This window comes from Ictidomys tridecemlineatus, chromosome 6 (genome assembly GCF_052094955.1).
Source record: "Ictidomys tridecemlineatus isolate mIctTri1 chromosome 6, mIctTri1.hap1, whole genome shotgun sequence".
Taxonomy (NCBI): Eukaryota; Metazoa; Chordata; class Mammalia; order Rodentia; family Sciuridae; genus Ictidomys; species Ictidomys tridecemlineatus.
Window position 1 is genome coordinate 92,733,283 of NC_135482.1, and position 25,505 is coordinate 92,758,787.

Sequence of the window (25,505 nt, forward strand, 5' to 3'; positions counted from 1 at the left end):
TCTATCCAGTGGTGAAAGAGGTGTGCTAAAGTCATCCAGTATTATTGTGTTGTGATCTTTTTGCTTCTTGGAATTGAGAATGGTTTGATATACGTAGATGCTCCATTGTTTGGGGCATAGATATAATGATTGTTATGTCTTGTTGATGTATGGTTCTCTTAAGCAGTATTAAATGTCCTTCTTTATCTCTTCTGACTAACTTGATTTGAAGTCCACTTTATCTGATATTAGGATGGAAATCCCTGCTTCTTTATATGGCCATGTGAGTGATATGTTTTTTCCCAACCTTTCACCTTCAACCTTTCACTTTTCCTATGAGATGAGTCTCTTGAAAAGCAGCATATTGTTGAATTTTTTTTTAATCCAGTCTGCCAGTCTATCTTTTAATTAATGAGTTTAGACCATTAACATTCAGGGTTATTATTAAGACATGGTTTATATTCCTGGTCATTTGGGTTTACTTTGATTTTTAACTTGACTTGCTTTCTCATTTGATTGGATTTTCCTTTAGTGTAGTTCCTCCCTTTGCTTCTTTTCATTGTTGTTTTCATTTCCTCATCATGGAAAATTTTCCGAAAATATTCTGTAGTGCAGGCTTTCTTGTATATTCTTTTAATTTTTGTTTACCATGGAAGGTTTTTATTTTGTCATCAAATCTGAAGCTTAATTTTGCTGGATATAAGATTCTTGGTTGGGTTGTAGCTCAGTGGTAGAACAATAGCTTAGCACATGTGAGGCCCTGGGTTCAATCCTCAGCACCACATAAAGATAAATAAAATAAAGGTGTTGTGTCCATCTACAATTAAGAAAATATATATATTTTAAAATATATATTGTTGGTTGGCATCCAGTTTTATTCAGAGCTTGGTATACGTTTTTCCGGGATTTCCTGGCTTGATGGCCTGGGTTGAGAAATCTGCTGAGATCTGAATTATTTTCCCCCATATGTAATCTGAAACCTTTCTCTGGCGGCTTTAAAAATTCTATCTTTATTCTGTATACTAGGCATTTTCATTATAATGTGCTTGGTGTGGATCTGTTGTAATTTTGTATATTTGATGTCCTGTAAGCCTCTTATATTTGATTTTCTAGTTCATTCTTCATGTTTGAGAAATTTTCTGATATTTTTTCATTGAAGAGATTGTGCATTCCTTTGGTTTGTATCCCTGTGTCTTCCTCTATCCTGATAATTCTTAGATTTGGTCTTTTCATATTATCCCATAATTCTTGGACGTTCTGTTCATGGTTTCTCACCATCTTCACTGTGTGAGCAACTTTATTTTCAAGATTATATGTTTTGTCTTCATTGCCTGAGGTTCTGTCTTCCAAGTGATCTAGTCTGTTGGTGATGCTTTCTATTGAATTTTTTATTTGATTTGTTGTTTCCTTCATTTCAAGGATTTCTGTATATTTATTTTTCAGAGTCTTTATCTCTTTCTTGCAGTAATCTTTTGCTATCTGTATTTCCTCTCGTATCTTTTTGAAGTGATCAATTGTTGCCTCTATTTGCTCTCTTAATTCATTCTTTGCTCCAGAGATCATTTTAATTATGTGCACTCTGAACTCTTTCTCTGACATTTCATCTACTGTGCTGTCAATGGAATCTGTTATTGTATCAGCTTGGTTTGTCTGGGGCACTTTCTTCCCTTGTTTCTTCATGTTGCCCATGGGTCTTCCTCTCTAGCAGTGTGGATTTAAGGTATTACAGTTTCTACCTTAAAATCTTACAGTGTCCCTGCAGGTTACCGATATCTTGCCTGCAAGAATCTGGATGATGATCTTGTAGGTCCTGGCTATTGTCACTATATGGAAGCCAGCAGGGAAACCCACCCCACGTGTTAGTAGATGGGGCTGCAGCATGGTTGCTCTCCCCCTACTGTGTGGGCCAGGGTCACTCTCCTCCTACCACATGGTGGGCCAGGATCATGGTCACCTGCTTTTCCTCCTTCCTTGTGGCAGATCAGGGTCACGGTCATCTCCAATCTCCATTTAAATCCAGAGCTCAGTAAACAGCTTGTCACCCAGTTGAGACTATCATGATTGCCCTTGTTCCTCTCTCTCTCCTTCATGACTTAATCTAGTCAAACATCAAGTTCCATTCCATTTTCTTTTTAGATATTTCTTCAACCCAACTCCACTGCCACAGCCCTCATTTAGAATTCATTTATGCTTTCTTTGTTCCAGTACCTGCTTCTCTCCAGGACATTCCTTCCATGTTGGCCTAAGTGGTCTTTTCAAAATTCACCTGATTCAGTTAATTTCTCAACTTTTATGATAGAGTCCCAAATCCTTAATAGCTTGTTGGAACCTCTACAGCCTGGTCTTCTAGCATTCTCTGCTGACTCTTCACTCCCAGCTGCCTGCACCCCAACCATGCTAGACCTCTTTCAGTTATTCAAACATTCCCTGCCCCCTCCTACCTCTATGTCTTTACATAAGCTATCCCCCTGCCTAGAATGCCCTTCTTATCTCTTCATTCTGCTAATACCTGTTCATCCATCAGTGCTCAACTTTAGAGGACACTGACCCAGAGAAGCTTCCTTGGTTTTCTAGAATAGGTGATGTTAACCTTCTGTGTGCTCCCATAGCACCCTGTACTTTTTTTCACTACTGAATTTAATTATTCATAGTTATTTGTTTAATGTTGTCTCCTTCATTAGAATGCATCTTCCATGAGAATGTTAATGTATCTACATCTCTTGTGACTGGATATTCAGCACCTTGCCAATGCCTGACACATAGTCAAGTCTCAATAAATAGCTTTTGACTAGATAACTGAATCACAGCTCTTCCTGGTTGAGTATTCCTGTTTGATGTACAGCAGAAGCCTAAGAACTAATTGTCCATTGTATCTATGCTTTCTGTAAGTCCTCTGACCTTTATTTTCCATTCCACAAGGATTATTATGTATAATATATGACACTCATCCTCTTCTTTCTCTTCTCAGTGTTGTGTCACAAGTTGATGTATTTTACTGGGTGAGGCCCAGGCAATTTCCCTGTTTATAGCTCTAACCTTTCTGTGTGCAAACATATAGTGAACTTTGGTTCATCTCCTACCATAATGCAGCTGCTAATTGCTGGTAGGCAGGCTGTGTCCCATGGCCCATGTGACCAGTGGGGCATGACCAGAAAGGAGTGTGGAGAGGAGTGGACACAGCAAGTCAGCTAGAGGCTATCCAGCCAGAGTTCCCACGTCCCTGGAAGCCAGAACAAAGCAAGTGAGTGTGGGGAGTACGGATTGGAAGTCATGAAGACACCACTGCTGGGTTTGGCTTTGTGTTCACTGTTGTTCCAGCCTTGGCTGATGTTGTGGGCCTCCCAGTTCAGTCAAAACTGCCATAATGACAGATATGAGATCAGCGTCCTGATGATGAACAACTCGGCCTTCCCAGAGCCCCTGGATAAGTTGAGAGAAGCTGTGAATGAGGGATTGGACATAGTGAGAATGCGTCTGCACGAAGCTGGTAAGAACAGGCTAATAGAATCCTCCTCTGCTACCACCTATGGCTAAGCATGGACCTTCTGTACTTTGCCTGATGGCTCAACCTTCCCCATCTCTAAACCCCTTTCTGTTTCCAGGCAGTAGATCTTCAATGGGGAGAATTTGAACCTGACCATGTTGTGCTCACTTACCATGCACCTTTTCTGGGGATAGCTTCAAGCCAGGAAAATGTAAAGTGTTCACAGCAGTAAAAAAAAAAAAAAACCTGTTAAAACTGGGTTTATTGCCCAGTTCAGGGAGGCATTGTGCTTTCTTCTATAGCAGCTCAAGAGCAGCTCAATCTCAAGTCCTGGGTAATATTTATCCCTTAGAATAAATATTATCCACAGGGTTACCAATCAAGAAGATGAAATAAGGGAGTAAAAGTCATTCAGGCACCAAATCTATCTCTATCCAGAGAATGATATTATTCTCTGGACTTGTGGATTCTTTACATCACCCCTGGCTGCAATTATCATATGTAGTAGGCAGAATAAACTTGTAATCAAATTCATTATTACAGTTCCTCACTGTATCTTTTAATTATAAAAATAAACTTTATTACATAAAATATGTAAAATATGAAATAAATTGTTCAGGAAAATTTCTGTTCACTGGACGTTTTCAGTCTATTTTCATATGCCTCTTTTAAGAATGTGGTTGGTGATCCATATGGCATAGAAACAATTCTGCATACTTCTGTGTCACTTCACATTATTCCATAAGTGACAATTTTCCTATTGCTGTGTGTTCTTCCTAGTTATCATGTGAACACATACACAATATCCCTTAGAATAAATATTACCCAAGTTTTCTGAAATTTTCCTATGGTAGAATATTTTATTCTATTTAATTTCTTGTGATTGTTTTTATAATACTACAATAAATGTTTTCTTGTATATAGTTTTTCTCTATTCCCTGAGACTAAGTTAACAGAAGTAGAATCAATGAGTTGATGAGAATTTGATACATATTAATAGTTATCCGTTTTAAGAACGATACATCTTGATCTTCTCTATTTAAAATCCTATGGGAAAAAATCTAATGGAAATTAGAGCAACAGTTCAGATATGTATAACTTACTTCTGTGTATTTACAATATTTCTCAATTCTTTCTGAAACTATATTCAGATGTAAACGAATGGATTTGATCTAGAGCTACACTGGAATTAAGAGGTTATTTAATAAAATCCCCTTTTTTACTGAGACAGTGTGAGATAGTGAAAAGAACACTGGATTTGAAGTCTGAGAATCTGAATTGAGGTCTCTGCCCACAACTCTTGTGTTTTTCTGTGACCCTGGGTGAGTGAGGTCCCTCAGGCTCTCTGAGCCCTGGTTTCCTTGTTCATTATGTACTGGCCATGTGTTACATAAGTTCTAAGTACTTTCATTACATAATTTCTTTAATTGCCACAGCTCTGTGGGGTTGTATAATTGACACTGGTTTCAGAGCAGAAGTCATAACTTTGTTAAGGCCCTACAGGTTGCCTGTTTCAAATGGATCCAGATCCATTTCTGTCTGGTTCTGATGAGTGTATCATATTGCCACTGTAAGATCTTTACGCAGGATGAACTAAGATCTTTATTAGAAGCGGAGACTTGGAATCTGACAGATCTTGGTTCATATTCTTGACCAACCACTTACAGCCAATATAACCTCAAGCAAATTACTTACATTTTCTGAACTTCAGTTTCCTTATCCCTAAAATCAGGATAAGTGGTAGTTACAGTTTATGGGTAGAGTGTGGACTCGCTGAGGAAATGCATGTAAGTCCCTTTATTGGGTAAGTACTCAATAAACGGCAGTTGTTGTTGCTGTTGCTGGGCCGTTATTTCTATTTGGAGAAAAACATGCCTGGCATATAAAATAAATAGTGCAGGGTACAGGTTAAAATCTTGATCTCCAAATTCAAACAGCCTGGATTTGAATTCCTGCTCCACCATTTACTACTTGAATCGGAGTGGATGAATTATTGTTTTGAAATTTCACTCATCTGATTGGTAATACAGAGTTACTAACGGTGAGGTTGTTGAATGGGTTAAGTAAGTGGAAAGTTCTATAGAACTCTCACTCAGATTGTTCCCCACCCCCCTTCAATAATGCATTTTGTTGGATAGATATTCATGAAAAGTAAACAAAAGAGAAGCAGGTTTTAGAGAAAAGATAGTTCATGTTCTACATATACTGAGCATTGCTATTTGGAAAAAAAATTTAAAACAATATATCTGAGACTTAAATAAAATTAAGAGTTTAAAGTTCATACTTGTTTGTTGTTGGAAAAATGTTCAGTCTTTTTTTTTTTTGAGAAATCATGTGGAGAGATAAAATAGGCAAAGGTAGCATATTATAGTATATTCCACTGGAGTGAATCTAAAATGTTAAAACATTCTGATCTTAAGACCTTTTATACTCTTAAAAAGAATCAAGGGAAAAATTGATGGTCTTGAAGAGTTTTGTTTATTGTGGTAACATGTATTGATATTTATTAGATTGGAAATTAAAGCTGAGAAATGTTTAAAACATTTGCTTATAAATTCACTAAAAATAACAAACATTTTATCTGTTAATGTTTCTAAGAAAAAAATCTCAAGCCAAAACAAAGCGGGTGAGAAGAGTGGTACTGATTCGCATATTGAGAATGTCTTTAATATTAAATTTAATGAAAAAGCTAAATTCTCATACTGGCTCTATATTCAATCTGTTACAATATAACATATATCATGTACCTCCAGAAAATTCCATGATATACTCATGAAAGAGAGTAGAAAAAACAAAGAATGTCAGTGCAATTATGAAAATAGCTTTGACTTCATGGACCTCCTGAAAGGGACTCAGGATAAATTCTAGAATCAGACTGCCCTAGGCTCACATCCCAGTTCCACTGCTTACTAGCTCTGTAATGTTAAGGAAATCAACTTTCTCTGTGACATCATTTTCTCATTTAAAAATTAGGGCAAATATTAGTTCTCTTGCAGTTTTCAGAAAAGAATTAAGTAAAATGATGCACGTAAAAATTCATATCCCAATGCCAGGCATATTGCGACAGAGATGCTTCAGTCTATTATAACAACACGTGGAAGAGGAACTGGGGCCCCTGTGGTGAAGTCACTTGTCCAAGGTCACATTCAACTCACAAGGGTTCCTTTTTCCCAAGCTCTGTTCAGGGTTTAACACTTGGGTTTTATTGTGCCACTCACGAACTACCTGGAGCCTACGATTTTTAAATGGGTCATTTTCAATGTACCTCATGGAGGTAGGAGAGCAGAACTCTCATAGAGACAGGAGAAGTCAAGGGAGGAGTTAGCTTTCACATTAATAGGGGTGAGTTCTGCCATCTTCCTGAAGCCCAGGTTCTATCAGGCGCCTGCACACTGCCTCCTGGTCAGCCTGATGACTCCTGCTGTTTCCCAAGACCTTCTCCTGCCCTCTTTTCTACCATTCCTTGCCTGCACCCTCCCAGCACTCCAGCCTCCTGTTCTCCTGGCTTCAACGCCCTATATTCTCCCTATTGTGAGAACTAGCTGGAATAAACATTATAAAATGCTTAGTCCTGTGGTTGGTTCATGGCCATACTCAAGTGTTAATTATTATTAAACCCATCACTCACCTCACCTCTTCCACCGATTTTCTCTGACAAGTCTAATCTTATTAACCTCTTCTCTTATCCTAGCAAAGTCCTAGCAAAGAACTGACCCCTCTTATTTGGACCTCTTACTGAACAAAGTACCAGTGTATGCATTCTTGAATTAACCAAAAATAAAAGAAAGTGCTCCCTCGTTGGTAGGATTGTCATCTCCCATAATCATATTTCTTAGGTGGCTGTAGGAATGTATGCAAAGATACTTCCATCACGAGGAATAACAGGTCTCTACTTTTAAAAGCATTATTTGGATATTCAGAAGAACTTCTATTATAGATATTCTTTACACTTTTAGAGGTATTATTTAAAAATTATCCCACTGGACAATTTAGGTACAGACCTCTCTTTACATATGAGGGTACCATGTCAGGGAAATTAAAATAGCCTCTAAAAAGAACTCATAGAAAGTCACTCACAATGGCAGACTAACGACTGGGTTTTCCAGTCTCTGGGTAGTCTTGGCAAATTAAGAATGTCTCTGGCTTAGCAATCAGACATTTGTCCAGATTATTTTTCTACTGAAAGGACACAATAGCATAAGAGACAGAGCTTGATATGTTCTGCTACCTCATTTTTATCTTTCAAAATGTGGTGCCTAGAATACCCAGGAATATTGTCATCCGTGTAAACAACAACAACAACAACAAAAAAAAAAAAACGGTGTTGGCACAATAATGAAGCACAAATAACCATGATGGGAGCAGACTTCATGGATCAGCTATGCCTTTTATTCAGCAAAAGATTTGGGCATCAGAGGGGCTCATTTTCTAGGTAGAAAATGACCCCTTGTTACAGAAGGGGTTTGGGTTTTTATAGGGGACACTGAGAGATGACTTAATCTCTTTAACAGAATGAGTCAGTGAAACTTGTTATTACTGGGTATTGTTTTTGCTAGACAAGGATGGAGGGTTCAGCATTGAGTGCTTATCTCTTTCCCTCCAGGGTCTATTGTACTGTCACTGGGAAAGGATTTATTGGGAAAGGATCAATCCTTGTCCTCTTTCCAGGGACTGCCATTTTAGGATTGATGGATATCTCTTTCCCAGGGATTGTCTTGTCACTGGGAAAGGATTTATTGGGAAAGAATCAATGCTTCATTTTCTTCCCAGGGATTATCATTTCCTTGTCTTGGGGGTTGTCATTTCCCATATCCTTCAATCAATGCCTCAGCCTTCACCTAAAGCTATTATCCAAAGATCTCAGGCCAGAATGAGAAATATTCACTGTGTCTTTGGGAGTGGACCACACAGGAAATGCCTAACATCGGGAGTGGTAACTCTTCAGTAAGACTAGATGCTCCTATGACCAAGCAGATAGTTCAAAGAGAAACTTGTTTTGAATTCTTATATTTCTAGAGAGAAATTTTTAATTACAGTAAAATCCAATCAAAACTCTTACACCATTTAGGATACTAATGGCGATATTAAACCTGGAGAAAATTATTCTCTCATGCATGAGTTTGGATCTGAGATATCAAAAATGCACAATGGGTTAGGGATGAGATAATCATGACGTCAGATCCCATCATCTATTACATGGGACAACCCCATTGAAAAAAAAAATTTTTTTTTTTTTGGTACCAGGAATTGAACCCAGGGGGGCTTAACCATTGAGCAACATCCCCAGCCCTTTTTAAAATATTTTATTTAGAGAAAAGGTCTTGCTGAGTTGCTTAGGGTCTCGCTAAATTGCTGAGGCTGGCTTTGAACTCAACAGTCCTCCTGTCTCAGCCTCCTGAGCCATTGGGATTACAGGTATGCGCCACAGCTCCTAGCCCAGTGAAACTTTTGTCTCAAGCTGTTTTCTAGAAAACTAAGACATCCCTTTTGTGCTAAAATTATAAATCTGAGAGACACAGGTGACAGTTTTTATCAGTAAGTATAACTGCTCTGATAATTATCCCTCACTGGTATATTCAACTGCTCACTTAAGCCTGTTGGGAAGTCCAATCTGCATCCCACATCTGACATGTCCACCTGAACTCTGATTCCTCCCTGGAATACACAAACTTGCTCTTCCCACATTCAGTAAGAAATACTTTGGTCAATAGCAATTCCCTTTACCCGGTGCTTAGGTCAAAAATATTGACGTTATCCTGAGTCCTCATTTTCTCATGCTTTTTATCCCATCTGTCAGCAATTTCTTGCCAGCCCTTCCTCCAAGATTCATTTGAGATGATCATGCTAAGTGAAATAAGCCAATCCCAACAAACCAAAGACTGAATAGTCTCTCTGATATACGGATGCTAACTCATAATAAGGGGGTAGAGGATCGGGGAAGAATAGAAGTACTTTGGATTAGACAAAGGGGAATGAAGGGAAGGGAGGGGGGTGGGAATAGGAAAGACAGTAGAATGAATCAAACATTACTTTCCTATGTTCATATATGAAGGCATGACCAATAATAAGAACAACATCAACAACAAAATTCAGCAATTTTCCTCTACTTTTGCTACTAGTACTTTAGTTCAAGCTAACCTAGGTTAATCATAGACACCTAACTAACCTCTCTGCTTTTTTTTTTTTTTTGGTCCTCTATAATCCATTCTCCATATAAGATTCCAGAGAAATATTTTTTAAATGATGGTCAGACAATATCATTTCTCTACTTAACCCTCCACCCCCACCCCAGACATCCCATCCCAGAATAAACTGAAAGTCTTTACTAAGGCCTACAAGGTCCTGAGTGATATGCCCTCCCTCCACCTTTTCTCTTGCCATTCTACTCCTTACTAGCTCTGCCATAACTGCAGGGGCTTCCTTACTGCTCTAAAACCATCCTACCCAAGACTTTTGCCCTTGCTCTATCTCCAACAGGAAACCTGTGTCTGTCTGCATGCCTCGATTTCTTGTGGCACTCAGATTCTGGCTCCCCCTAGGGGTTTCCACAACCACTCTATGAGAAATAGCACAATTCTGGGTGATTCCCCCAAAGAAAATGTAAGCTTCATGAAAGCAGGGACTTATTTTGATCAATGCTATCTCCTGAGCACAAAGAAGAGCGCCTGGCCCATAGCAGAAACTTAACAAGTATTTGTTGGCTAAATGAACAAAGACCGAAGACCAAGGAAGATTGTAACTGTGTATGCATTTAGCAGCAATCAGAACCAGGATCTTGGGAACACGAATGAGCAGGATATCATAGCATCTGTTTCTGCTTTCCTCACACTGTCCGACTCTGTGTAAGAAATTTGCTGAACCTGGAGTTGTGAAAAGATGACAAGAACATCAGACATACGAAAATGTCATTTTGTCCCATTGTCCCAGATGTGGAACACTTATAAAAACTTAAATATAGAGATGGGGATGTGGCTCAGTGGCTAAGCACCCCTGGGTTCAATCTTTGGTGCCAATAAAAAAAAACTTAAATATAGCATAAAATATATAATGCAATATATTATATTTTATGTAACCAAGAATATAATCATAATATAATCTTTGTAATATTAACTATATAATTATTATTAGCTCAAATTAATTGATATAATAATATATAAGTCCTAGACTATGTTTTCCAACCTGTTTTAATGCACCTGTGTCAGTTTCATTGAAATATTCACAGAATTGAAAACTTGGGACTTAATGAGCTGCACTGTGATGAGGGCTGCACAATTCCATTTATTTACTAAAAATTATGGCATTTTACTCTTATAATGGATGACTTTTATACTGTGGAGAGAGGGAAATGAACAGAAAGAAACATACAGAAAGATGGGGCAGGGGAGGGGGGAATGACTGAAGAATAGGATTAAAAACTCAGAATTCAAATATTTCCAGGCCTGGAAATGGATCTTCCTTTTTTTCCTCAGAATCAGTAAAAAGAGATAAATCTAGAGGTGGTATAAATTACAAAAACAAACAAACAAACAAACCTAGTTTTCTCTTTTCCTTCCCTTCTGGATAACAGGCTTAAATGTGACTGTGAATGCTACCTTTATATATTCCGATGGTCTGATTCACAAGTCAGGCGACTGCCGGAGCAGCACCTGCGAAGGCTTGGATCTCCTCAGGGAAATTACAGTAAGTGCTTTCTTCTGTAGATGTAGTTTCCACCCCACCCCCACCCCCACCCCACCCCCACCCCACCCCCTTGGCTTGGGATGTCACAGTGCGAAACCTGTGCACGTGTCCATGAAGCATCTCCCCATCCTTTGCAGCCAAGCAGTGGACTGCTTTGGAGGCAGGGTTTCTGGCCTATGTCCTATGGATTCTCCAAATGCCCTCCAGGAATCCAGGAATGTGGGGAGAAACATAGCTACGTACTATCTGCACACTTTCAGGAATATAGAGAGGAATTATTTTGTTTTCAACTGATGATAAACTTTTTAAAAAATGTACATGTTGATATGAACCTGGTTTGCCTTTGTTTCCCTCAAGAAATATCTGAGGAGCCATATCTAAAAACACATTATCGGACATAACTTTCCTATGTCCATATGTAAATACGCCACCAGTGAAACTCTACATCATGTTCCCACAGGATGGGATCCTAATTAGAATAAGTTACACTCCATGAATATATAATGTGTTAAAATACACAGATAATATGTCTATCTAAAAAGAACAATTTAAAAAAAAAAAACCACATTTCCCAGCCCCAGATGAGAAATCTGTTTCAAGCTCATTGCCACATATCAGGTCGCAGGCTGGTGGCTTGAGGGTTGAATCTGAAACCTGACTTCAAGTGGTAATGGTAATATCTAAGAACAGAAATGGGAAGGGGAAGGTTCTTGCCCAGTTCCTTCTCCCAATTCCAATCTCAACCCTAACGCGAACTTTAAGGAGCTTATGAATAGCACAAACTCTTTAGTGACACATAGGTGTTCAAGATGCCCGACTACTAGAAACTAGGGAAACGACATTTAAGAACGTGGGGAGTAGAGCCATGACTCTAGAACTTTAATCAGTCACCTCACATTGACCAGAGAGGTGGCACTCGAGTCAGGACGCTTGGCTGGGTCTGTCTTGGGAGGGCGCAAGGTGGCCCAGGGTAGTTTGGTAAACTCTCCTTCACAGTTGCAGAGAAGTATGCGATTCTTCCCTCTTCTCTGTGGAGGCATGGTTCTCCAAACCAGGAATGGGATGTTCCCAACCAGGTTCCCTTGGAGAAATAGTAGAAGATAAGTTCGATAATTGCTCAATTGATCACATGGCGTGTGATTCACAGGAGCCCTTCTTTGTAGTTCTCCCTGAAACCAAAACTTGTCCTCTCACTCCCAAATCTTCCGTATCCCCAATCTGTCCTGACAGCCCCTCCTTCATCTCTTCCCGTCCTCCCCTACTCCACCCCAAGAGATCCACCTCACCTTGATGGAATAGCATTCCCCTCTACCCACAGCATCTCCTCTCCCTCATACCTCCCTACCCTTAAGTTGTCCCTGGCCTGGCCCAAGCACAATATGCAACTCCTTTCTGCTGTGCATTCAAACTCTTGACAAACTCTTGTATTTCGTTTGAGTCATTAGTGGTATTGTTGTCTCCTACAGAGGAAAGGTCAGCTGGGCTGTGCTCTCATGGGACCCTCATGCACATACTCCACCTTCCAGATGTAGTAAGTAGTTTGGTTTGCTGTTGCTTTTTTGTTTTTGTTTTTATCATTGTGAACTGAAGTCAGAACATGGTATCGCAAGTTAAATGATTTAATAACCAATAGTGTAGTCAAGGCAGTACAGCGAAGGGCTTTGGGACCCTAATATTTTGTCACTTCTCTATAATTGCTATTTCCTTCCCCAGGTAGCTCTACTTTTGCTCAGTGGGGTGACCACAGTTGCTGTTCAGTTTGAGTCACTAACGTAGGAGCATAAGAGGCAACACATGATGAGTAGAAAATCAGGGACCTAGCAAAAAAACAGGGACATCAGACCTTGGAGAGCCTGAGGAGTTTAATAAAGATAATATCCACAAAAGCATGGGCGGGGGGGAAATAAAAAGGGCAGTGCTACACCCACGGGTATTAGTGGGGCTCTGTTTTATATGCAGGTTTATAAAAGTGTATAAATAGCAAGATACTTATTTTATAGACTTATTTGAAAATGAAAAAATAGCATACTTAAGTGTTTTCATACTACACGTATCGTCTTAGAAAAAAAGCCTATAATATATTCCAGAATGAAAAAATTTATCTGGCTTTAGGAAAATTGCCCCCATCCCTTTCATTAATTTTGTTCAGTGTAATTCACATCACCACAAAATGCTTTTGTTCTGTCCGATCACACCTTCTCCAATCAAAATCCTTCACATGTACATTTCTCTCTTTCTTTCTTCCTTCCTTCCTTCCTTCCTTTCTTTCTTTCTTCTTTTGGTACTGGGGATTGAACCCAAGGGTACTCAACCACTGAGCCATATCCCCACCCCCTTTTTAATATTTTATTAGAGACAGGGTCTCACTGAGTTGCCAAGTGCCTTGCTAAATTGCTGAGGCTGGCTTTGAACTTCCAATGCTCCTGCCTCAGCCTCCTGAGCTGCTGGGATTACAGGCATGCAGCACTGCACCCGGCTCTCCTGTGCACTTCTTTCACCTGTTCAGTGTTCTCCTGAATCAAGGACCACCCTTTGTCTGTACAAAGAAAACTGTGCTAAGGGACACCGTGCAATAGTTTTGGAGGGTAAGCATTAGACTTCCAAAATTTCTATTGGTAAGTCTGCTTGTGATACCTGCGCCCAGCAGTAAAACAGACCCAGATCCAGGCCACCACACACCATAGATACACCACGAGAGCACTTTCTGATTCCATCCTCCATACCAAAATTCAGATATTTTCACACTCTTCCTACTCCTTGCACTCATTCCCACTATTTGTCTTATCTGATCTCTTATTATGTTGCTACTGAGAAGGAAAGAGGGACCAGAAAAATTGATTTTCCACTTGTGAGAACCTTCTGTATGCAATGGAGAATTTTATTTTTGTTAGTGAAGAGAAAATTAAGTAAAACACACCCCTTTTACAGCCAAGTAGAGAAGGTGACAGGGACACTGGTGACTAATACAAGTGAGACAGTTTCCATCAGAGAAGAGCAAACAAGAAGGTGCAGAATACATGGAAGAAAATGGTCACCTCTGGTTCAGGAGGTTAAGCTTCAAAAAGGAGAAGACCTCGTGAAGGAAATGGAATCTGAGTTTTGTGTTGAAGAACGGTACCGATTTTTAATGGACAAAGATCAGGGAGTAATCTTCCCATCCAGGCAGATGTAAAAGCAAGTAAAGAGGGCAGTGATGAAAATCTGTGAAAATGTTTATTAATTGGAGTTCAGGAACTGTATGGAAGAATAACAAAGACTGAAACATTAGAAGTTAGAAGTCTGTGTGAGGGCAGTCCAGGTGACAGAAGTTGTATCTGTTGAGATTTGCATAGAAATCTCCAGAGTTTTGAGCATGGGAGAGCCATGAACAGAACCTCAACTCTGAAAGGAATAATTGATGACCGCATATAGGTAAGACAGGGCAGAGACTGGTGACAGGAAAGTCCACAGGGAGAAGAAGGGCCTGGGTTAGCAAAAGCCAGCAGGCAAGAAACAGAGGACAGCTTTAAAGATAGCTGAAGGAGAATCTATCCTACTCCATAATTGACTGGATATTGAAGTGGGGCATGGAATAGACTTTGAGATCTCAAAACACTAAAAGAAATGGGGGAAAAAAATCAAGGTAAGGTATTTTGGAGGAGTTAAAATAAAAGATAAATTGGACCATGAACATGGTGAGTTTAAGGTGCAAGCAGGACACCCAATTTAATCCTTTCAACCAGCACAGAGGATGGAAAGGGATGTTGCTTTCCTTCCATCATTAAATACGTACCGAGCACTGACCTGTGAGCCCAGCAGACTGAGGTGAGCTGCTGCCTTCAGGGAACTGGTGATCCAGCGGGGATGACAAATAGTCAACATATGCCCTCAGAAATCATTACCTGTCCTTAGCTATCAGTGAAAGTTTTCCTCTTAAAGAGATATCTTAATTAGGTCCCCAGGGTGAATAAAAGTTCTCCAGGAAAAGAGGCAGGGAACATTGTCCTGGCATCTGTCTTGATGGAGAATGGAGTTTGATATGTTTAAAGAATTACAAGAAGGGATCCTTGTGCTAAGCAAGGAAGGAAAAGTCATTTGCTACCATCCATTTCAAAAGTGGTCCCTAGTAGAGCTGGAAAGAAGGGAATATATAGAGGGAAATGTGAAAAAGCATCTTTCTGGCTTTAAAATAATTATGATGAACTTGTTAGCCCAAATCTCTATTTCTCAGTCCTATTCCCTTCCCAGCTCAGAAAGCATGATAACTCATTTAGGAATAAATCAAAGTAACCAATCTTCATAATGCTGAAACCATCCACAGTGTGCTGGGAACATAGCACATGGCCAATACATGTTTTTAAATTCACCTGTGCTGGAGGGATATCTATATACATGAGAACCTTGCTCCAATGACCCTAGTTGATTTGTGCTATTTATATGCACATGCTAGAAAAGATGAAAGAGGGATCTTATCTGTGCTACTTAAGTTAACCTAACATTGGTTTCTTTCTCACCTCTTGGCATAGCCTTGACACCCAGTTGAACTACCCCATGATTTCAGCTGGAAGTTTTGGATTGTCGTGTGACTATAAAGAAACCTTAACCAGGCTGATGTCTCCAGCTAGGAAGCTGATGTACTTCTTGGTTGACTTTTGGAAGATCAATGATCTGCCATTCAAACCTTTTTCCTGGAACACTTCATATGTTTATAAGGATGGCAATGAGACTGAGGACTGTTTCTGGTAAGGAGGATCATTAACATTGTGGGGCACTTACCATAAAGTAAGCCATAAACTCATAGCAGATATCTGGTTATTATCAGATGTGCCTTTCATCTATAGAGCAGTGTAATGGAGAGAGAGAGAGAGAGAGAGAGAGAGAGAGAGAGAGAGAGAGAGAGAGAGAGAGAGAGAGATAAAAGCAAAGGTGTCAAAGCAAATAAAATATCATAAAAATAATCAGCATAAATCATTCATGACATACTTTCTAGTTTTGAAAGTATGTTCACATTAGTTTTATTGATTCTCCACAGTAAGTTCTCTGAAGAAAAAAAAATAACTGGTACTATAAGACCAGAGAAAGTGCGTCCTGCCCATGCTACATGTACTTATCAACTGTAGCAAAAGTGGCAGAGAGATTCTTTTGGTTGGGTTACCGGTGGTGCTTCCAGAATGCTGCATAGTTCTGCAGTCTCTGTCTTCCTAGGTTTGCAGAAGTATAAGATTGGATACCACAGGGATGCACCTCTGGGAAAATATAGGAATCAGCTCTAAGACCTCACCCTAGAAACTTTGGGGTGAATGGAGAGCACCAAAAAAAAAAAACCCATTTCACATAGGAGCAGAAATTATTTTTATCAACTCTGAGTTTTTGGACTATACATTCAATGGCTTCTGGTTCATAGAGCAGAGTAGACCCTCCCTTCTATAAGTAGCAGGAAGCAAGTAGAAGGGACCCATCAAATGCCTATTATTTCTATATATGCATGAAGATCCCCTAAAACTTCCTCTATACATTCACTAAGTTAGCTGTCCACAATTTAAATCAGTGGTATAATGGTGTGTACTACCTATTGAGTTAATAGCAGAAATTAATTTTAAATAAAGTCCCAGGACAGATTTGCAAATGACAAGTGAAAGTCATGGGAAGGCCATGAGGAAACAAAATTGTCTTCTTACTTTCTCCTTTTCCTGTTCAGGTACCTTAATGCTCTAGAGGCTGGAGTTTCCTATTTTTCTCAGGTACTCAGCTTCAAGGATACCTTGAGACGAGATGACCAGTTTCGGGATATCATAGTGAATCATAACAGGAAAAGCAATGGTAAAAATATAGGGAAACAATCGTTTTGCAAGACCTTTCCTCATGACTACCACCTCCTTCAGAGTCATTCTGACAAACTTACCACTGAATAGTTATTGTCATTACCTGTATATATTCTGTATATTTAGGAGATCTATTGATCTATAATTGCTTGCAACTTTATTATTTTGTTTCCTCCATTGATTAGTTAATTAGTTACTTCATTGTTTCACTTTTACTGTATCTTTTATCCTCTGAAAGAAAAACACAAAAGTAGGATTGAATAAATATATTCACATAATGAATACAGATAATTATGCTAACATCCAGCTTTTAGAAACTAAAATGATATCAAAAGCTATCATTGGTAAACTGCTAAGTGCACTTTAATCCAACATATTATTAGATTTGTGACTAATCCTCACAGGTTCTGAACCCTGATCCTCCTGCTAACCAAGAAGATAAGTTTATTGATATACAAGCTCAGGAAAAATTACAAGGCAGCAAAGATCATCTCACTTTCCTAATCTATATCTCACCTGCCCCATGAGTTAGAAGCCAAGTGTGAAAAACTAATGGAATAAAATCAACCTCATAAATCATTAGGTGATTTATTGCACTTTCCATAAAATTCTTTTTATAAACCAGAACATATCAGGAACAAAGGAATCAATTGTGAGAATTTCCTTGAAGAAAACATGCTTTCTTGGCAGATTGTCTGAAATCACTCAAATAAACTGTTGTGATTAATAATTTGCTATATTAAAACCTACCAGTTGCAAAACATTAACCAAGATCTGAGGATAAAAGAAGTATAACATTATTCGTGCCCTTAAATTCTTTACAATTCGACTGGACAAAAATGGCAAATAAAAAATGTTTAATGAAGCTCCCCAACTCCTCTTTCTCACAAAACCATGCATTTAGGAAATAGTTAGCTATGGTTTTTGGTAGAGCTTCCGATTGGATTCTGTCACTCAAATTTCTAAGACTGAGTTCCAAGTTAAAAAGCTACAGGCAAAGCCCAAGGAAAGTTGCTTAGAAGGACTTTATAAATTCTTTTCACATTCACTTTTACTGTATCTTTTCAATCATTTTCGAAATGGTAGGGTGCACTTCACTTCTCTGCAAATGGCTTCTATAATAACTCCACCTCAGTGTAATGGAATAAGCATTCACAACTTGAGTTCTGCTCAGAGCTGTCTCAGTCGTCTCCGTCATCTACCTATCAAAGGACCCCTTTGGCTTTTGGCGTCAGTCTCCCTAAATCTATGAAATTAAGGGAACAGACCAAAAGATTTTTTTTTAAAGAGAGAGATAGAATTTTTTTTAATACTTATTTTTAGTTTTCGATGGACACATCATCTTTATTTTTATATGGTGCTGAGGATCGAACCCAGCGCCTCGTGCATGCCAGGCGAGCGCGTTACCGCTTGAGCCACATCCCCAGCCCAAGACCAAAAGATTGTTAAAGATTCCATGCAGTCCTATTCTGACTTCATAACCATAAATGAAAAAGGGAATGAGATTTAGGGATTTGGTATTAATTTAAAAAATATAATATGGACATATTGTATTCAAATCCAGAAAACTGGTTTTTCCTCCCAATCTTATGTAGACAACCGTTGATTTCTCTCCTTGTCTTGCTTTCTCTCCTCTAGTAATTGTTATGTGTGGTACACCAGAAACTTTCAACAGCCTGAAGGGTGACCAGGAAGTGGCTGAAGACACAGTCATTATCTTAGTGGATCTGTTCAAGTAGGTATAATACCTGGAGGGACTGCCTTTCAGAAGGGGAGTACTCCAGGGGCTTCCAACAGATACATGGTCTTTGCACAGCCTCTTAAAGGGTTCAGTTTGACAGTAGTGTTTGAATTAAAGTTTCTTTCTCACCCTCATTCTCATATAATCAATTGTGAGCTTTACAGGGATAGAGTCCTTTGACACCTTCATCATTGCTGAATGCAAAATTTTATTAAAGGTCCATTAAATCCACGTTCATTCATCCATGAGACCTACTCATCAACCTAGGATCCTGATTCCCACGCTGATTTTAAGGTCTTTGTCTAGGAAAAGATAAATCAATTAACCGTTCAATAATATTATTCCTGTGAATATGGGCCTCATTTTGTTTTTCTTCAGTTGCTAATGGCATTTGACCCTCTTTTACTTTTCTCTCTGGCCTCTTTGTTGAGAGTAAAGCTTTAGCTATGTAGGTTTGATTTGTAAAGTTATTCCTTGCTTTCTAAGACCTAATCACTTGGTGGTAACATTTTCTTTGCACTTCTTTGGGACTATAGTATCTCAATAAGACATTATATTCCATTATATCAAGTTGACTGTTGTCCATATTAACCCAGAGGAGTCCTAGTTTATTCCTGTTGTCCTAGTATCCTATATGGTTGGAGCATTTGTCTGAGGAAAAGGGCTTCCACTTGGACACTAAATCATAGTCTCCTTATTATAATGCAGAACACATTGGACTTAGTCATTGTACCTTAATGTGATTAAATTTGTTGGATGCTTTCTATTCTCAGTCCCAGAGATGTGCAGAAGAAAAGATTGCCACCAAGTGACTTCTCTGCACTTTATCTGCACTATGAATTCTGCAGAGTAGAAACCATCTTTTATCACAGCCTGTACATATTTTTAGCACTCATCTGTTAATATGTCTGGAAACTCACTAACAAGTGCCAAAGTAAGATGAGTTATTCTAAGCATAAAGGAGGTGTTGCTGGTGTGCCGTGCCTGTGCCCCTTGTCCCATGAGTTGAATCATGTGACTTTACTTATCTGACTGGGCCATTAATCATTACCTGTCTACATTCAGACCTCAGGTGATTGTTGCTCTCCATCTCCCCGATATTAGCCTGGTCTTTACTCCCACACTAAGAGTACTTTTCCTAGTGGGAAGGGAAATGAATGCAGGCCTGTTTCACAGCTAGATGTTCATGAAGACTAACAATCAACCTCACCTTTTAGCTTTAGAAGTGTAGGAAGTTATTAACATTTCACTCCCACCAATACATTAATTCTAGTGACTGCTTTGTCTTCAATGTAGCCAAGTTGGTATAATTTCACTTTCAGCAAACTCTCCATCAACTGCTAAAATGCTAGTTTTCCTTGGTGAGTAGTCCCCAAGGACTCATGGCTAAGTTTCAAGAACATTATGAGATTCAAAAATAGACCAATTTGTGTTCAAATTCTAATTCCGACACTTCTGGTCCTTTTGACTCTTGAGTCTTAGCATATTGGGACGAAATCTCGTTTGTAAAATGAGAATTAAAATGTCCATTTTGTGCGTGTCCATTTAGATGTGATAATATGAGCAAGAGTCAGCATAGTTCTTAGCACACAGATGTGTTTAAACATTAAATGATGATCACTCTAGTGATAGCAGTTTGATCATGTTAGATTCTTTGCATTTTGAAACATCCAAATGATTAGGAAGCATGGAAACCCTATAATTTTCAGAGCAATCTCAGACAGTATCAAGAGTCTGCAACATGTCAAGTGTCATCGAGGAGCTTATGAAATGAGGGTCAATGAGCTACTGTCCCACGTGTCAAGAAGCTTACAGTGCTAGAGAAAACGTTTACTTTTTATGCTTATGCTTTACCACCTGGAAAGTAAGTTTAATGATAATATTTCTCTGTACCATATCCCAATATCTCTAAGTTGTTAAGAGCACCCAGGGTCATTAAGCCTTTGGAGCAAGTATTGGTTCACATGTCCAGAGCCCAAAAACTTCCCTCAAAGATGTACCTGTATTCTGATTTTCTTTTCCATTTTCCTATGTTAATCACAACAGCCTAAGTTCTCTCGTGCATCTTAGCAAATGCAGAGGGAGACACTTCTATCTGCGGGAGGTAGAAAATTTTGTAGATTACTAAACAAAAAAGTTTTAAAGTCTTTTCCAGGCCCATGTTATATTTTCTATGAATTGTGGAAGATGCACCTCAGTTTTGGGAGGAACTTAATTTTATGAGGAACATATGTTTTTGATTATAGTGACTACTACTTTGAGGACAATGCCATAGCTCCTGATTATATGAAAAATGTCCTTGTTCTGACTCTGCCTCCTGGAAATTCCATGATAAATACCTCTTTCTCCAGGAGTATTTTACCGGTAAGCTGTGTGTGTGTATGTGTGTGTATGTGTGTGTGTGTGTGTGTGTATGTGTGTGTGTGCGTGCACGCTACTGGGGATTGAACCCAGGGCCTTGTGCATGTGAGGCAGGCACTCACACTGAGCTGTATCCCCAGCCCAGGTGCATTGCTTCCTATCTCTGGCAAACGTGATTCTTCACAGACAGGCAGACCAAAATGCATTAGGTAAAAGAACCACTTGATCTCACTGGGGCAAGAGTGTTAATTCATTGCCCAGTTCTGTGAGGATCACCACGCAACAGCCACAGAGACAGAGGAGTTCTGATCTGCCCATTATTCTCCCCAGGTCAGACATTTGAGGCCCGAAGTCATACCCAGTCCTCAAAGTAGGCTTGGTAGTATTCTGTCACCAAAACTGTTCATGTCACATTCAGGATTCTTAAAGACAAGGTTTTTTGTGCGTGTGTGTGCCCGTGTGCATGCATGTGTGTTCTTCTTTTTTGCTTTAATAAAACATTAAACTATGAGCAAGTATTTCTGCATAAAATCTTATAAGAATCATGGAAATGCTTTATGTTGACTTTCTTGGCTGCAGTTATTTCTTTTGTCACCTTGGGAAAGAAGTAAAGCTGCCTGGAGATACTTCCCTAAAAGAGTATTCTTATTTTATTGATCCCAAGAAAAAGCAGAATTGTGCCACTGGATAACAAAGAACACTGACCCAGGGAAGGGTCAAATATTCCTTTACCTTGCCAATGACCTGCTGATCCCAAGAACATTTTGCTGCAGTCTCAAGACCAGAATCTCTTTTGGGGAGGGGGACCCTTTTTAAGATTTTCCTTTCTTATTCAGGAAAAAAATGACTTTGCTCTTGCTTACTTGGATGGAACCTTGCTCTTTGGGCACATGCTGAAGATATTTCTTGAGAATGGAGAAGCGATTGCCACTTCCAAATTTGCGCATGCTTTCAGGAACCTCACATTTCAAGGTACTGGTCTCCTATAAGCAAGCAGCCCAGCTGAAGAGATGTGGGCTTTGGGAAATGGGGCATGGTATAGGGGTGGTGGCAATTGATGGTTCAAGATCTAAGACCTTTGAACTCAACTGGGGGCAAACATCATTGCATCAGTTTTGGGAATGGCACTATGGATAACTGGGCAGTAGTTTATACGTCAGACTTTCAGAACCTTTGGGTATCATAGAGTAAGCATGTGGCTCAGAAAACATGAGCTCTCACAAGGCAGTTAGACAAGCGGCATCCTGGATATGCTCAGAGACTAGCAAGAAGAGAAATATTTGTAGTTTGATTTTGGTTCTTTATACTTCCCTTTCTATCCTTCAAGGATCCAGGACTCCGTTAAACCTATAACTGCCCAAACCCCTCATAACCATACCATCCCAAACAACACATATCCCTCCAAACTGCTGGGTTGACTTCGCCTTTATTCACAAGTCTCTATCCACATTCTCACCTTTCACTTCCCAGATCTTATACAGAGATGATAAAGAAATTTTCCTGTTAGACATTTTTTTTTCCCTCTAACTTGCCTTTAAAGTCTTACTCTGGAAAACCTTTGTCCAACTGCACAGAGAGTCTTCTGTCCGCTTCAGTGGGCAGAAGCTGCCTGGCACTAGATCTGGGGGCTGTACCAGGAGCTGTGGTTTATGACAATGATAAGAAGAGATCGTGTCAGTCCCCTGAAGAAGCAGGGAGGGAGAGAGAATCATTGACCCTTCCATGTGTCCCAAGTTCTCCCAGGCACTTCAGTGCATTCTTAATCTTCTTACCTCCATGATCATGGTCAAGCATCCTAATAGCCCCTGGCCCAGGCTCAGACAGGAGACATCTATTTCAGTCTTAGTTTAACAACCTATCAGCTTTACAATCCTGAGCAGATTACTTAGTATTTCTGAATGTAATTATGAATTATTTCTTATGAATAACATAGAAATAATAATAGTTTCCATATCATGGTAGTCTAGGGAGAATGAAATGATAACTTCATAGAAAATACTTAGCACAGAGATGATTTGTAGTAAAATGTGAGATAATTGTTAGATTATCCTGTTGAACCATGTGAAATTGCTGATTTGATCATTTTTAAATCCAAACAGCCATTTAATAGGTTCATCTTACACTGCTATTATTTCATAGATAAATGATAGTGAAGAGATTTTGTTCTTTTTATGGTCTAAGTTAGACTTATGCACTATGGGACTAGGTTAGTAAATATTTTCAGCAAAAGTTTGTCACTAATAATTGAGGAATTTATTAACTGATTACATTTAGTGTCATCCTAAATGCAATGAAAAATATTTTTACCTCAAACAACATCTCCCACAAAAACATCCTTCAGAAATCTCAGGGTCAAGAGCCAATTCAAGTGTCCTCTGACAAGAACATTAAGCTTAACAACTTTTCAGCAGATTTGAAATAGAGCTATTTGAAACCTTTCTGTTGTGGTTTCAGGCAAGAAGTCAATAGTGGCCTATAAAACTCTCTGATTTTGCCCTAGGCTATACAGGTCCTGTGACTTTGGATGACTGTGGGGATATTGACAATACTATGGTGCTTCTGTATGCCTCCATGGACAACCAGAAGGTATGTCTGATGGCTTAACAGGAAACATAGGGGTGATACACCTGGGTGAGGAGGATAACCTGAAGTAACCTGATGAGGGTCGATAGTGAAGCAATTGGAAAAGTTATGCTTAGAATCTGAAGGCAGTTCATTTCCGTTTTATAAATATACCCTACTTGGGGTAGTATTCCTTAAGCATTTTAGACCAAAGAACTTATTACCCAGATTATCAGTTATATTTACTCTCCATACATATGTGTGTGGGAAAACACACACACACACACACACACACACACACACACACACACACATATATATAAACATCCAAAATAGATTAATATAAGGATCAGAATATTTATTCATGGAATATCAATCAGAAGATAACAAGTCTCTCCTCAGAATTGCTTATTCATTTTCGCTACTCAAGATTTCTATGAGATAGTCTCTGTTCTCTCCATCAGAACTCCTGGGGAGATGGGCTGGGGTTGTGGCTCAGCGGTAGAACTCTTGCCTAGCATGTGCGAGGCCCTGGGTTCGATCCTCAGCATCACATAGAAATAAATAAAGGTATTGTGTCCAACTACAACTAATATGTATATATATATATAAAACTCCCAAGAAAATCATGACCTGTGCAATCCTTCAGACACACAGTCAGACCCATAACATTTTTGCCTTTATCTACAATGTATATCTTTTTTCCTTACCTATATAGAAATTCCTGTAAAGAAAGGGAGTGGGTTAAACTCATCTCTCCATGTCTCCCGTGTTTTGCTTTTTATTCAGCACCTAGGTGACAGCTGATCAACATTTAATTTAAAAAGAAAACACCCCACTTTGTCATCCAAAGTTGTGTTCATCCAAACTATGAAAGCCACTGTTCCAGCCAACCAAATGGTCAATAAAATGCTTTTTCCTTCAACAAATCAGATTCTGATATATCTGGGGAATCTAAGAGAAAAAGTCATGCATTTTTTTCATTTTCCAGAGTGAATGCTATCACCTGCTTTATATTGAGTGTATGTATATATTGACCTAGCTTTGCGAAAGACATCTACAATGACAAATGTGAAAAACTAGAGAAAAGATGTGCAGTTTGGGAAAGGTACACTGGAAATTTGGGGGCAACATTTCAGAGAAGTAATCTATAGTTTTTAGTTACTATAATGAACCTTTAATATAATGCTATTTTTGGAATAAAATCCATGGGAATACCTTAAAATTGGATCTTCTCAATGTTTCAGCCACTAATAGGAACTAGAAATATACCTACACCCTCCTCCAAGTATTTGCTTCTGGGATGATGCCCATGGAGAGAGGCAGACATGTATGATATCTTATCTCAGCCTCAGACAACTCCTCAAAGTGAAAAACTTTGCTCTCTGCATTTATCCGCTCTAAAAGCAAATTTGGTTGAATTTTTCAATAATCTAATGCTATCAATTGTATTATGTATGTTTGGGAAAACCAGAGATTACTTCTCAAGACAGCTACAGAGATGATAGTCCATATCCAAGGTAGTTTTCAGTAGAGATTCAATATGCCATGTCCTAATACATAAGATATTTCCTATCTTCAATGTATGCAATTATATATTCTGTTCTTAAGTGTAAAATTTTGAAAATGTTAACTATCTGTCCAGAGTATATTGAGGAAATGGTGGTAAATTTAGAAGGATGGTTATTTTTCCAATATCTCTTAGAAAATGTCTCAATATTTGCAATAATAATTTAAGAATATACCTTTTATGTTTCCTTTAGCAGATTACTTGAAAAATAAATCTTTTATTGTAGTAACTAATTAGTGTCATGTGTAGGGACCTAATGGGATAGAAGAGATTAGAAAATTATGAAATTGATAGAATTTAAGGAATGTAGAATTATCTCAGGATCCC

At 38.8% G+C, this 25,505-nt stretch overlaps 1 protein-coding gene across 1 annotated transcript in view; it reads left to right on the forward strand.

Moving 5' to 3' along the window:
• The first annotated feature begins 2,993 nt into the window (after window positions 1–2,993).
• The window catches only part of Gucy2c (guanylate cyclase 2C), a 68,101-nt gene continuing 45,589 nt past the window's right edge, over window positions 2,994–25,505 (forward strand). Inside the window, exons 1-9 of the mRNA XM_078015199.1 lie at window positions 2,994–3,466; window positions 11,031–11,143; window positions 12,610–12,674; window positions 15,649–15,864; window positions 16,821–16,942; window positions 18,583–18,679; window positions 20,932–21,049; window positions 21,883–22,018; window positions 23,547–23,632. Of these exons, the coding sequence (XP_077871325.1) occupies window positions 3,250–3,466; window positions 11,031–11,143; window positions 12,610–12,674; window positions 15,649–15,864; window positions 16,821–16,942; window positions 18,583–18,679; window positions 20,932–21,049; window positions 21,883–22,018; window positions 23,547–23,632 (1,170 nt within the window). The 5' untranslated portion in view covers window positions 2,994–3,249. The remainder of the gene's footprint in view (window positions 3,467–11,030; window positions 11,144–12,609; window positions 12,675–15,648; window positions 15,865–16,820; window positions 16,943–18,582; window positions 18,680–20,931; window positions 21,050–21,882; window positions 22,019–23,546; window positions 23,633–25,505) is intronic.